Source organism: Fundulus heteroclitus, chromosome 6 (assembly GCF_011125445.2).
Source record: "Fundulus heteroclitus isolate FHET01 chromosome 6, MU-UCD_Fhet_4.1, whole genome shotgun sequence".
Classification (NCBI taxonomy): Eukaryota; Metazoa; Chordata; class Actinopteri; order Cyprinodontiformes; family Fundulidae; genus Fundulus; species Fundulus heteroclitus.
In genome coordinates, this window is record NC_046366.1 from 11,665,335 (window position 1) to 11,677,796 (window position 12,462).

Consider the following 12,462-nt stretch of genomic DNA (forward strand, 5'->3'; position numbering starts at 1 on the left):
GACAGCTCTAATAAAATTTTACGTGGTGAGCCACTGAAATTATCTTGGGAATAGCTAAATTAACTTATAACTCAATTATCTTTAAGAAAGAAAGATGGAGTTTAATTTGTTAAAGACCACTTGCAGAAACATAGGTCTCCTCGGAAGAGAAGTGCTGACTGCAGGCGTAAGTGCTGCCATGAAGGATTTTAAAATTTGGCCCCTCGTCTCTTCTTATTGCCGTCACCCAACGGGCTCCAGTCTCAGCATCAGCCGGGAAGTCATGAACACTGAGATATGGAAAGTTTTTTTTGTTGTTCGAACACTGTGGGACACTGCAGTAGCGGTTTCTCTGTGATTGTGCCATGCTTGGTGGATATGATGCTGCTGAGAGATGGACACAAGGGGAGAAAAAATAGATTAATTATAATACTTTTTAAAACCTTTATTTAACAAGATAAACTCATATTGAGATTAAGATCTCTTTTTTTAAAGGTTGATCTGACTAAGAGGTCAGCAGCACATGTCATTACTAATACAGTATAATCAAAACAATTTAGGCTTCTACTTAAAATATACAGTATTTTGCACAAAAACTAAAAAAAAGTGCATTAATATAAGTGCAAATAATATTATGAAGAAAATTCATTATAATACACAGAAAATTCAGAAACAGAAGTACTGTCCAATAGACCCACGGTAATTTTTTTTTAGGAATGAACAAAAAGATTCAAATGGAATAAGATCTTTTTAATTCAGTGACTGCGATTATATATATAACACGTCACCATAATCAAGTAAAGGGAACAATGTAGCAGATAAATGTCTCTTTTTTCACTCAGTGAACAAGATTTATTTCTATAATAGCAAAGCTACAGTAATCATTTTATAACATCTACATCAGATTAATGACAGGTAAAGTAAGCTAACAAGCTGCTCCATGTTAGCTTTGATCTTCATGTTACTGTCCCAATCAAAGCATCTTTATAACAGCAATGATCGCTACAGCAACAAGCTGCTCCATGTTAGCTTTGATCTTCATGTTACTGTCCCGATCAAAGCATCTATATAACAGCAATGATCGCTACAAATACTAAGGAAAATAAAGATAGTCAATGCGACACATTGTGGTCTCAGTCTTACCTTATGAAATCGCGCTGATTATCAGTGAAACACATCTTCACCTCCCGAATTTTCTATGTAAAAGCATGTAGCCGGAAGTAAAGATACCCTGCTCCGCTTCAAAACGGAAGTTGAGTGACGTCATGTGAAAAGGGTCTATTAAGCTAATCTCGGGGCGACGGTTGCACAGGAGCGAAGAAGTTCGTCCTGTAACCGGAGGGTTGGCAGTTGGACCCCCGCTCTGACCGCCTCAGTGATCGTGTCCCTGGGCAAGACTCTTCACCCGCGTTGCCTGTTGCTGGCGGTCAGAGGGCCTGCTGGCGCCAATGCATGGCAGCCTTACATCTGTCAGCCTGCCCCAGGGAAGCTGTGGCCACAGCACTTTGGAGTGTCGCTCTATAAAAAGAATATAAAAGACTTCATACTCTGCACAACAATTTATACCGTATTTAGTGTGTTTATTCATTAAAGACAATGTAACATTAAACAAATGTTAAAGAAGCATTATTATAACTGTATTAATCAAAATGTTATATTATTTTAATTGTTAATTAATTATGAGTTGCATTTCTTTTTTAGATCAATGCAATCAGGCAGTTTTGTATTTCTATTTTTATCATTTTGACTAGGATCATTTTACTCAAGGTTGTCATAGTCTCAGAATCTGACACCAGCCCATGCCTATTCCACAGGCCAAAAAAACAAAAAAAAACAAACATTTGCTACTAATGGGACGTAATTTAAAACAATTTTAGTCCTATTAATTAAAGCGGTAAATGGCCCTCGCACCTCAGCTCCGCTCCGGCATGTGTCACCACTGCGGGTGTCCCGCATTGCCACCTCATCGCCCTTCAGCAAGCCTGCTACTCAATTTTGCAAGTCGCCATCAGGCGCTACTGTAAACAAGCCTTGATATTATGTTCATTCAGGCTCAGTTCAGCACTGGTGAGAAGTCTTCAAAATTCATCCACAATCTGACCTTCTTGTAGTCACTTCCTGTTTGGTGGTAAAGGATTGATGAAGACTTCCTGTAATAGTTTTAAATATGTCATGTGAAATTAGAACCTGCGATTAGACAAAGTTTGAAAGATCTATAGACCCTCATGGGGGGTTATTCACCACAGAAACCTGTGACTTTGTTCTCGGTCGGTGCAGCTAAAGTGATGTCATTCATTTACCATGCCAATGTGTTGAACAGTAGAAGCACACAAACTTTGGTGTGTATCTGGTAATGTATCAGAGAGGAAACAAGCTGCTTGAAACTTTCTAAGGGGCGCAATTGATTCAAAGTCATACTTGACCAAACTGACCTTTTCATAGATTGATATATAATGTTCATATGCAGTATTGAGCAAATCGGATGATGCATGTGTTATTTAGAGCCAACACAATGCAAAAAGAGTGCTCTCCAAATTCACAACACTGCCTTCGTCATACGGTCCAGCCAACAGTTACTGTTCAGATTAGGATTCAAAATCACATTGTTCTGTTTTACAACAAACAGCTTTAAATTTATTTATTTGTCAGAATGTAAAAGGTGGGCATCCACCAGAAGGATAGGTCCTGAGAAATGACATATCTGTATCAGAGTTTATAATCTTCAGACAAAACATGGCTTGGGGCTTCCCACTTATTTTAATGATAATTTCAAGGGGGCGCTGTGGAGGTATCTCTTTTCGACTTTTTGCAAAAGCTTTAAACCTTTTAGTCTAGGCCACCAAAAAGCCAACTCATATGACAGCAGAATTAAAAAGACTCAGACTTCAAAATGGCCTTTGCAGCTCTTTCGCTGCTCAGGCCTAAACAGAGGCTATTTTAGCAACATTTGATACAATAGACCAGTTCATTGTTATTGTTTTGAGGCGGGTTTTTCGCGCATGCGCGCCGGACTGGTAGGCAAAAGGCGAACACAATGGCGGACGCAAACAGAGAAACTGACGAGTTCTCCGCGTATTTTTCTTCTTTAGATAACGTACTACAAGATCGTTTTAAGAGTAAGTTGATGGTATCAGATTACCAGATCCACACAGCAAAAGCCTTAAGGGACGGAGCGAGTCTGTGAAATGCTGGCCAAGCGCTCCGTACCATGACATATACAGCTGCCTTATAAACATGGCAGGCCAGTACAGACAGAGAGCACGAAAGCCATGAAACCACTGGACGGCTACAATTATTTTAAATCGGGAAAAAGGCTCCAGCAACGCCCGCGACGCCATGAGGGATTAATCGGTCAGAAAATGGATGGATGGATGGATGGATGTTCAGACATGTTTGTGCAACAGCACAAAGCGGCGTCGGACACAGGCCGCGTCTCAGCAGAGGCCCGGTAGGTTAAAAAAAAAAAAATTTCACTACGGATTATTTAGGTGTTTTTGTCTTGTTAAAATGGGTGGGGGTGTCGGCGACATTGCAGCGTAAACACAGAAGTACTAGCGCCCGTGAACCGGGACGTAATGGCAGCAGCAGCTGCTGTAGCCCCTGCTGCTAGCTGCTGCTAGCCGCCCCGGCCCAGCTACACGGGCCGGGCCGGGGCGCCGGCCCGTGTAGCCGGCGGCGCCGGCCCGTGTAGTGTTTACGCAGCAGCCGCTGGCTGCTGCCGCTGCCCGTGAACTGGCAGAGCAGCCGCTGCCTGCTCCGCCGCTGCTGCTTGGCTGCTGCTGCTTGGCTGCTGCTGCTACCGCTTCTCCGGCCCGTGTAGCGATCTGTGTACCCTCCGCCGCTATTTAAGTAGAACAATGACTAGAGCAGAATTAAGTTGTATTTACCGGAGATGAAGTGTAGACTGCGAATTCTCTCGTAGTATGATTGCTCCCTCAGTCCATTGGGAGTGTCTGCCTGCGCTCTTTTCATTGAAAATATCCATTTCTTTCTTCGTCCTTCCTCCTTTGGAAAACGACAGAAACGTACATCCAACGATTTGGAATGCCTCTCTGTGCAACCGGGAGCACAACAAGTCGTAGGCATTGCTTAGATTCCATAAATAAACGAAGTAAAAGTACGCTCTAAATCACCCGTTTTGTCATGTAGTAGACGAGAACAGTACTGTTTTCTGCCTACCAGCGGGACCCGGATGTAGCGCTGACGTCACGCGGGACGTCACACGTGAACTACCCTATAAGCCAAGTTTCTCAGTCAGATAAATTTCAGACGACGCCTGAATCAATGTACAGAAATAAACCTTCTATGAAAAGATCTGGTTGTGTTTTCATGCAGTGGTTCATTCAACAGATCCAGACACATTAAAATTACCTTCCAAGTAAACCAGCAGTTTTACACTTCATAGTCTTCTCCATCATCCCACTATGTTGGGAAATTTGAATTCTGTGATGCGCAGCTTTCCATAACAGCCATTTAACTTTGCACAGTCATTACAGCCCCTGCAGTGTACTGTTTAGGTTTACATCCTCAGCGTGAAATGTATTTTTCTCATTATGCCTCCCCCCCATGCTGAATGCTGCCTAATTACCCAAAATTGAGAAATAAAGTAAAACAAACAAGCCAAAAGAACAACAAACAAGGTTCTGGATCAAAAGTGTGCATGTCTACGCTGACAGAGTGTGATCACATTTTCTGCCATTTGTTTCCTGATCTTGTCAGGATGTCTCATGTCAGCACATTTCTGCATTCACTTGCACTTAGCCATCTGGTATTTAGTTAATTAAACACAAGTTCAGATGGAATATGTGTTAACAATCCACAATGTGCTTAAATACCTTATTTTTTCGAAGGCATTGATTTTTTTTCCAGACGAATATACCTACGGCTATTAATAAAGTAACCTTGAACATTGGATTTTTTTCTGTGACTAATTAATGAAAATTAAGCTAGCTTTCACAAATGGAATGGGTTTCATAAAAGGTCTCCAGCTAAAGCACGCATCCAGGGCTAGTTATATTAGTCAACAGACAGACAAAGCTACATGGCGACAGTGACTTGGCAGTGCTTCAGGAGGCAGAATTAGAATCATTTTGCCATGTTAATGTCACAAGACCTCAAGCCACGAGATCTTATGTGGCTGTTTTGGTTTAAATCACAAAAAAATTATAGGCAAATTGGTTATTAATGCTGAATAAAATAGGGTTTTATATCACTGTTTCGTTTGATCTAACCAAAGGTTGTCCCGATAAGTAAATGTATTTTAATTTGACATTCTCTGATCTAAGCCCGGTCAAGCATCTAATCAGGTTAATCTTTATGCTACTAATACTAAGAATTTGTTTCCAGGCTCTCGGTATCTTTTAATTCAGAGGCTTGATTCCTTTCCAGCATTTTGCACACTTTCAGAGTCATCCCAAACATAACTAATCCCAATTTCCGTTTTGAATTTCATTCGTAACGTGTTTTCCTCTCAGAATAAAAAAAAAAACACAATAACAAACTTCCTTAATAATCTCAAGTTTATGATAATAAGGTCTGGGAGGGTTGATGGTCATTTTATTCCTTACATCTCCAACTTTGGCTTCCTTATGTCAAAGTAGCCTCATAATGCAATGCTCCTTCTCCTAAATGCCCATACTCCAGTTGCATGTGTCATCTTTCTAACACTTTTTTGTTTTTATTTTATTTTTTTGGACACTTTTGTGTATGAGATGAAAACAAGTTTGGCAGCATAGAGCCCCAAACAGCAGAATATACATTATTAAAACTGGCTTTAAGGCTTGTGGGACCAAAGCTGACTGCTCTTAATACATTCGCCTTAAGTACTCTCATTTAATATGGAACAAAATGAAACATTTGACCAGAAGTTATTCCTGGACTGAACATTTCTGACAGGGAATCTGCGTGGTCCGATTATAGTCAGACCTGAGGAAAGCTCAGAGTTCCAATTACCTTTTCGCCGCTTGGCATGCCAAAAACACTGAGACATTGTGCCTCGTTACGTCTGAGCTCAGCAGTTGTCAGTCACTCTGGCGAATGATTACACGTTATAAAGGTGTTCCATTAAAACCCGACCAGTTGGCCGTCAACGGCAGATCTGTGGCAGTGGAGGGGAACCTTTTATTAAAAGAAAAAAAAAGACAAAAGTCCTTATTAGGCCTTTATTTCCCTGGAACATCCCGATCATAACAAGTTTCTGTTGAGTGCAAATCCTTTCAGAGCTGCTGCCTTGTAGGGCTTTTCCCCAGCTGTCAGAAGAGGCTTAAGTGGTTATTCTGCCAGTGGGATCAGTTTTGCACGAGGATTGGTGCTGAAGTGCGTTTAAGAGAACATAGACAACATTTCGGACTCAACACAAAAGCCAACCGAAAAGAATAAAAAAAAAAAAACACGTTCAAGCCCTGAGACTAACACGGAATTCATTCCTAATCCAATAGATTGAAGGAAGGCTGTTTCTGCCATGACGACATATTTTTCTTTTTCTTTTTAATGGTGTGCATATTATTGGCAGAGAGAAGGTGCAGTTTGCTTTATGTTGTGTGTTTTTCTGAAGGGTCTAACAGGCAGAAAATATCCTGCTCCGGCGTCTAAATACGGCAAGGATAAATTTGTTCAGTCAGATTACTCACTACGTGCTTTATGCTCCCTCCTGCTCAGGATTATGGCAAGCATAAAATGAAACCGCGTTATTTCTGACATGCCAAACACACGCCGCAGCGAGCGGAGGAAGAAGGTATTTTGTCACGACGTTTTTCCGGCTCCTGTCAAGGCTTTGTGGCGTTAACTGGAAAGGTTTTTTTTTCGTCTGGCCATTTAAAAGAGAAATGAGTGGGAAGACAATTAGACCCACTTTCTGCCTGTCATTGTTTGACAGACGGGTGTTTTTTTTTTCTTTTTCTTTTATTATTATCATTTCTGTTGTGTCTTCAATCAACACAGCACGACCTCGCCCACCTATGCACAGGGGAGGAGGGATTCGGGTTGCCATGGTAAGGGTCATCCTGACTTCGCCCTGATGGATAGCAGCAATTCGGCAGCTGAAGAGGAGTTAAGCTGGGCACCATGGCAACAGGCCACAGACAGATAGCAAGGGGTGGATGCGTGAGGTTGTTTTACCGGTCTGACTCAGCTGCTGTGAAAAGTGTAGGTTTAGGACTGTTGGTTCAATATCACACTTGGAAATTGCTGTTTTCGTGCAGAGGGCAACCGCGGTGCCTTAAAACATCTCACTTCCCCGCATGATCCCTGAAAAAATGTCCTCCCGAATTTCTCCACCGAGCAGGAAGTAAGCGGCTGTGTCGCTTATGAGGATCATCACGTCCGGATTTCCAAATCCACCCCCCGCCCCCCCCTCCCACAGGTGTGCTGGCTTATGCTGCCACAAAAATCGCGCCTCTGGTATTAATACATTTAAACCAATTATATGCTGTGAATCTTCAGCCAACACTTCTCCTACCTGTGAAACGCTCATGTGGGCTGACAGCCTGTGCTGCATGCAGCTCTGTGTTGTCCGGGGATGTGGGGGGGGGGGGGGGGGGTTGCAAAGAGAGAGAGAGATGTTCCTCTGAAGCCCAGCCCCATCTTTTATTTATGACCCACAGGAAGTCCTTCAGCTTGTCCTCTAGATGATACCCAGGAAGTAAGCAGAATGGCGCAGCTATCAGGACGCAAGTCAGTCTGACCAGTCCCTGAAAGTGAAATGGGGCGTGGCTCGGCAGGAGGCAGGGTTGCTATTTCTGGTTTAGCATTTGGTTTGTTTTTTTCACACTTATGAACATGTCACTTTTTCTCTCCTTGGTTTTTCCATTTTTTTGCCTTACTTTTCCCCCCTTTCACACTCTTCTCTTCTTCTTCCTGTTTTTTTTTTTCCAGCTCCACCGAGGTTTACCAAAATTCCCACGGACCAGACCGGCGTGTCGGGGGGTGTGGCATCATTTGTGTGCCAGGCCACTGGCAACCCCAAGCCTGTAGTCTACTGGAACAAGAAGGGCAAGAAGGTCAACTCCCAGCGTATCGAGGTGGTTGTCACAATGCACAATGTTGAACTCCCACATTCTCTAATATTTACAATACTCCCATGAATAAATAGACATTAATTCATAAATATATCTGCATGAATAGGCTGCATTAAATATGTTTGGTGTTAAAAACCAATAAGTCTCACAATATATCAACATCAGTGCGCCTAGAGAATAAGTTATAATTCTTCACAATTATCTCCATATTGTTTTAAAGATAAATTAGGAGATTTGTGCATATTTATCAGATTAGAGTTTATCTGAGATCAATCAAGAATAATCCCATTACAACTCTGATTAAAAAAAAAAAAATCAATGTGGTCCAGTTATAGAATCGAGACCAAAATTTGCCACTAATTTACTCCTACTATGAAGTACTTAGTAACGATTTACCGATTAGAAGTAAATAGGACAAACAGAATTATAAAAACAAAGATGCTAAACTAAATCTTTTTTAAAGCTACAGCTGCAGAATCAAAGGGAAAGCTTTATACCTCGGGAATTTGAATCTACAATTGAGCAAAGACTGTTTCAGTCTCTCCAGGGTTTAAAAAGAGGTTTTGGATTTACGTTATTCTGAGAAGATTAAGAGGAGAATAAGAGGAGTAACTTAAAGTTATGGAACCACCTTTGATCCATGGATTAGTAACCAGGCGACGCGTTGAAAGAAACCTACTAAATGATGCTGAGCACGGACTTTGGAGAAAAAAAAATAAAACATGAGGTGTTGGGGAGGGAATTTTTCCACAAAATAAGACAAACTAGCAAACGCTGATTAAAAAAAATAGATATATTCCATCTGAAAATGACTGACTCGTGGCCCAGTTTGGTGGGTTTTCTGGTTCTCTGACTGAGTTGAAACCCAGTTCACCAGGATCGATGCACCTCCAGGTTAAGCCATGGTAGGAGGGGCTGATTGCTTTCACTTTATTTTAATACTACAAACTGTTAAAAGTGGAATATTTAGCAGCAAGGAAATTTTATAACTGGATGTAGCACCTGAGGGTGATTCATTCTTTGATAAGTGTTTGTAGAAGTAGTATGCGTCAGGTGCTGGACTTTTATACGGCTTTGGCCTTGAAAGTGATTGGAACGCGTGAATGCAGTGATCTGGAAAGGTCACTTAATACTTTTAGTAATATAACCATACGTGACATTAGTCAGGAAATAAAAAGATGCCATTAATTATTTTCCTTAAATTAGTGGGATACGAAATGCCAACGATCTTCTACTTCCGCAGAACACTGTCCTAATACTCTGCCATTTTTACAAATTTGGAATGAGCAACATCTTTGCAGATCATGCACTGCTTCCCCAACGGGCTCTTGTTACCGTTCTGCAGCTCTTATGTGCCACGTCTACACTTCAGCTAATTGAAAAGTTGAGGTTGTGGAATGCAGAGATGCTCTCATGTTTTTATTCAGTAAACATGAAGCGAGTTCCTTTTGCTTGATTAGGATTCTGAGATGGTTCTGACTAAAGCAGAAAATAAATAAATCAAAACCTTGCAGCATCCTAAGGAATATTTTTTCCCCTCTTACCTTGAATGACTCATGTATTTTGCATGTAACAGGTCTGCAGTTATGAAGCCCAGTGACGTTACATCTGAACAGATTTATACCTGATCCAAGCCTTTTTTTTCTTAAAATATTGTCTGCATCCTAATGGAGATACTTTCCAATGATTCTTAACAAACGGATTGCTTGCCATGCCTTAATCAAAGGAAACGTAATGGTTTTGTCATTTTTCAGCAGTATTTTTAACAGATTTGTTAATGTTTTACAAAGTAGTGCAACTTGCTCCATTAGTCTCTATGCATGCTTGGTACATGCTATCTGTTTTTCATTTCTGCATTAGATTTACAATGCAGGTTGTCCTCTCTTCTACCATCTCCCATAACCCCCCCCCCCCCTCCCCTGCACACACACACACACGCACAATTGGCACATTGAAAGCTGTTCGTTGCAATACACCATCAGCCTCTGTTGTATCCGATTTGTGTCACGGTGACATTTGAAGAAGAAGTGTTGTTGTTTTTTTTAAATAATTCCCCAGCAACTACCTGCTATGCATTTCATACTGCTGCATAAACAGTCTGCTCTCCAGTGTTTTCAGATGTCAAAAACCTCTATTGGCACTAGCATTCTAATTTAACATATGCCAGGTATACGGCACATAGATGCCACAAGCTTTTTGCATATGCTATTCGGACGTCCCTGCGATGACCTCACAAAAACATAACTTATATATGTTATGCATATATCTGCATACAATACAACCAACTTAAGGTTTATTTATTCAATTTTGACCCACATAAAATTTTTAAACATGTGAACATACTAGCAAGATAGTGGGTCTACAGCTTTAAAGGCGGTAAGGTAATTGGTCCTTTGAACTAAATCAATCCAAGACTAAACACGATGATGGAGATAAAAATGAACTTTTACAGTAGTAAATTGTGGTATATTTTTTGTGATTTCATGATCTTGTTTACATCCTGGTATCTTCATATAGTAAATCAGAAAAGACTCCCTGGCTTCTGCTGTGTGCCAGCTTCCCAACTTCTACTAGTATCATTACAGACATTATCCTTCAAAATCCAAATCAGTTTGCTTAACATACATTTATGTAACATGCTAGAACCATTTTTACGTGTAGATCCTCCTTTCCTTGCAGTTTGAGAATTAGACTGTCATATAACCTCTGGGTTTTACAGCTTTTTACTTAATAGCTGTTTGTATTTGCCCCTGAGTGTGCCTGAGAATCAGTTCTTCAAAGACACAGCAGCATCTCAGACTGAAGGATACAAAGCAGAACCACAGCAATGAGAAAATGTTATCACAGGCTTTATATGAGGTTTACTGTTTATTTCCTGGGTTGCCTTGACCATTTTTTTTGGTCATCATAAACTAGGAAGCATTCTGTTAAAGAGACAGACCTGTAGAGTGGTAATTGGTAACCTTTGCTGGTCCGGTTAAATTAATCATTTTATGCTTTGAACAGAATGAGGCTCGCAGTGTAATCCAGCTGCTAAAGTAAACTAATGACTCCATGACTTCAGCATGACAGATTAAGGAGAGTGATATCAATTTTCTCAGCTACCCTCTGGCAAAAAGTGTTAATAAGCTGCCCTTTGTGTTTTAAAATAATGATTAGAACACAGCAATTAAAATATGCACCTTTTTTTAATTCACATGAAATGATAGCAAGCTTTAATTGTCACACATTGGTGAGAAGCTTAATGCTGCAAACAAGAATAATGCAGGAAATGTTACATTTCAAGATAAGTCGACGTCTAGCAGTAAAATTATGGTGGAATGGGACTTCATTGATTGTTAAAGGCTTAATTTCAGCATATTGTTGGTGCACACTACTGACCAGCCTCTGGAGCATATTTGCAGGTACATAAATTATCTTAATAAAATCAAGGGGCTCAGGAAATTGCCTGTGATTACTGTCATAGTAGCGCTGTAAAAGCACGATACTCCAAAATGCTGACGCAGTTTAGATCAGAACAAAACGGGGTTCCTTTTGTGCTGTTAGAGTTTTAAAGGCTTACTCGGCTGTGACTAAAGTATCTTACTCTGTAAATCCTGTGGCTGTCCAGACCATAGAGTTTGATGAAGGTGCCGGAGCCGTGCTGAGGATCCAGCCTCTCAGAGCTCCTCGGGATGAGAACGTCTACGAGTGCGTGGCACGCAACAACCAAGGAGACATCGCCATCACCGCAAAGCTGGCCATTATCAGAGGTAAACACACACATAAAGACACGGACAGACTCCTCTTTCAGCGTGACTCGCGTGTCCTCTTCGTGCCGCAGCCGCCGTTCCTTGCTCCGCTGGGCTGGAGGTTGTAGATGTGACAATGGACAACGCCACGCCCCACCTTGCACATCGGGCTGCAGCGCGCTGTTCTTTTTATAGTCCTTTGGAGTGCAACCGAGCATGAACTGGCCGCAGTGAAGGCCAGCTAGTCCGTTGTCTCTGGGGCATTTTAGCATTCCAGCTTGCTGTAATCATTCCACTTCCTGGCCGGAGCGAGGGTGATAATCTAATGTTGACTGTCTCCTTGCAGGGAAACCTTTCTAAGGCTTTGCCCCACTAAGTTGTGTGCTCAAGTTGCCACATCTGGCCATTAGCCTGGAACCTGAGCACTGGCCAGTCGCCCAGCACAGCTGGACTGGGAGAAGAAAGAGGATGCCTTCTCAGGCAGTTGCTTAAATAAGAAGAATCATCGGATTATGCTTTGCTTTGGCAAGCGAGCCTTTATTGCCAGGAGTAATTCAGTAGGGGAGGAGAATATGCGGGAGCTGGTCAAGGAGAGGTGTGAGGCGGTAGGATGGAGGGATGAGGAGGTGGGAGTGAGCTGAGCAAACCAAGAAGATTGTGAGAAACAATAGAAATGAAATGGGATGTCAAAAGAGATCGGGTTGGGGGGTTGTGGAAGATGGATGAGGATTGTGCAG

At 41.6% G+C, this 12,462-nt stretch overlaps 1 protein-coding gene across 8 annotated transcripts in view; it reads left to right on the top strand.

The window, feature by feature from the left end:
- LOC105934197 (receptor-type tyrosine-protein phosphatase S) overlaps positions 1 to 12,462 on the top strand; it is a 122,897-nt gene that overhangs the window by 26,365 nt on the left and 84,070 nt on the right. For 5 of the 8 annotated variants that reach the window (XM_036138040.1, XM_036138042.1, XM_036138043.1 and 2 more), the window contains exons 3-4: positions 7,852 to 8,000; positions 11,605 to 11,746. In XM_036138040.1, coding sequence (XP_035993933.1) covers positions 7,852 to 8,000; positions 11,605 to 11,746 — 291 coding nt within the window. The remainder of the gene's footprint in view (positions 1 to 7,851; positions 8,001 to 11,604; positions 11,747 to 12,462) is intronic. The other 3 variants (XM_036138041.1, XM_036138044.1, XM_036138047.1) reach the window with 1 other exon arrangement.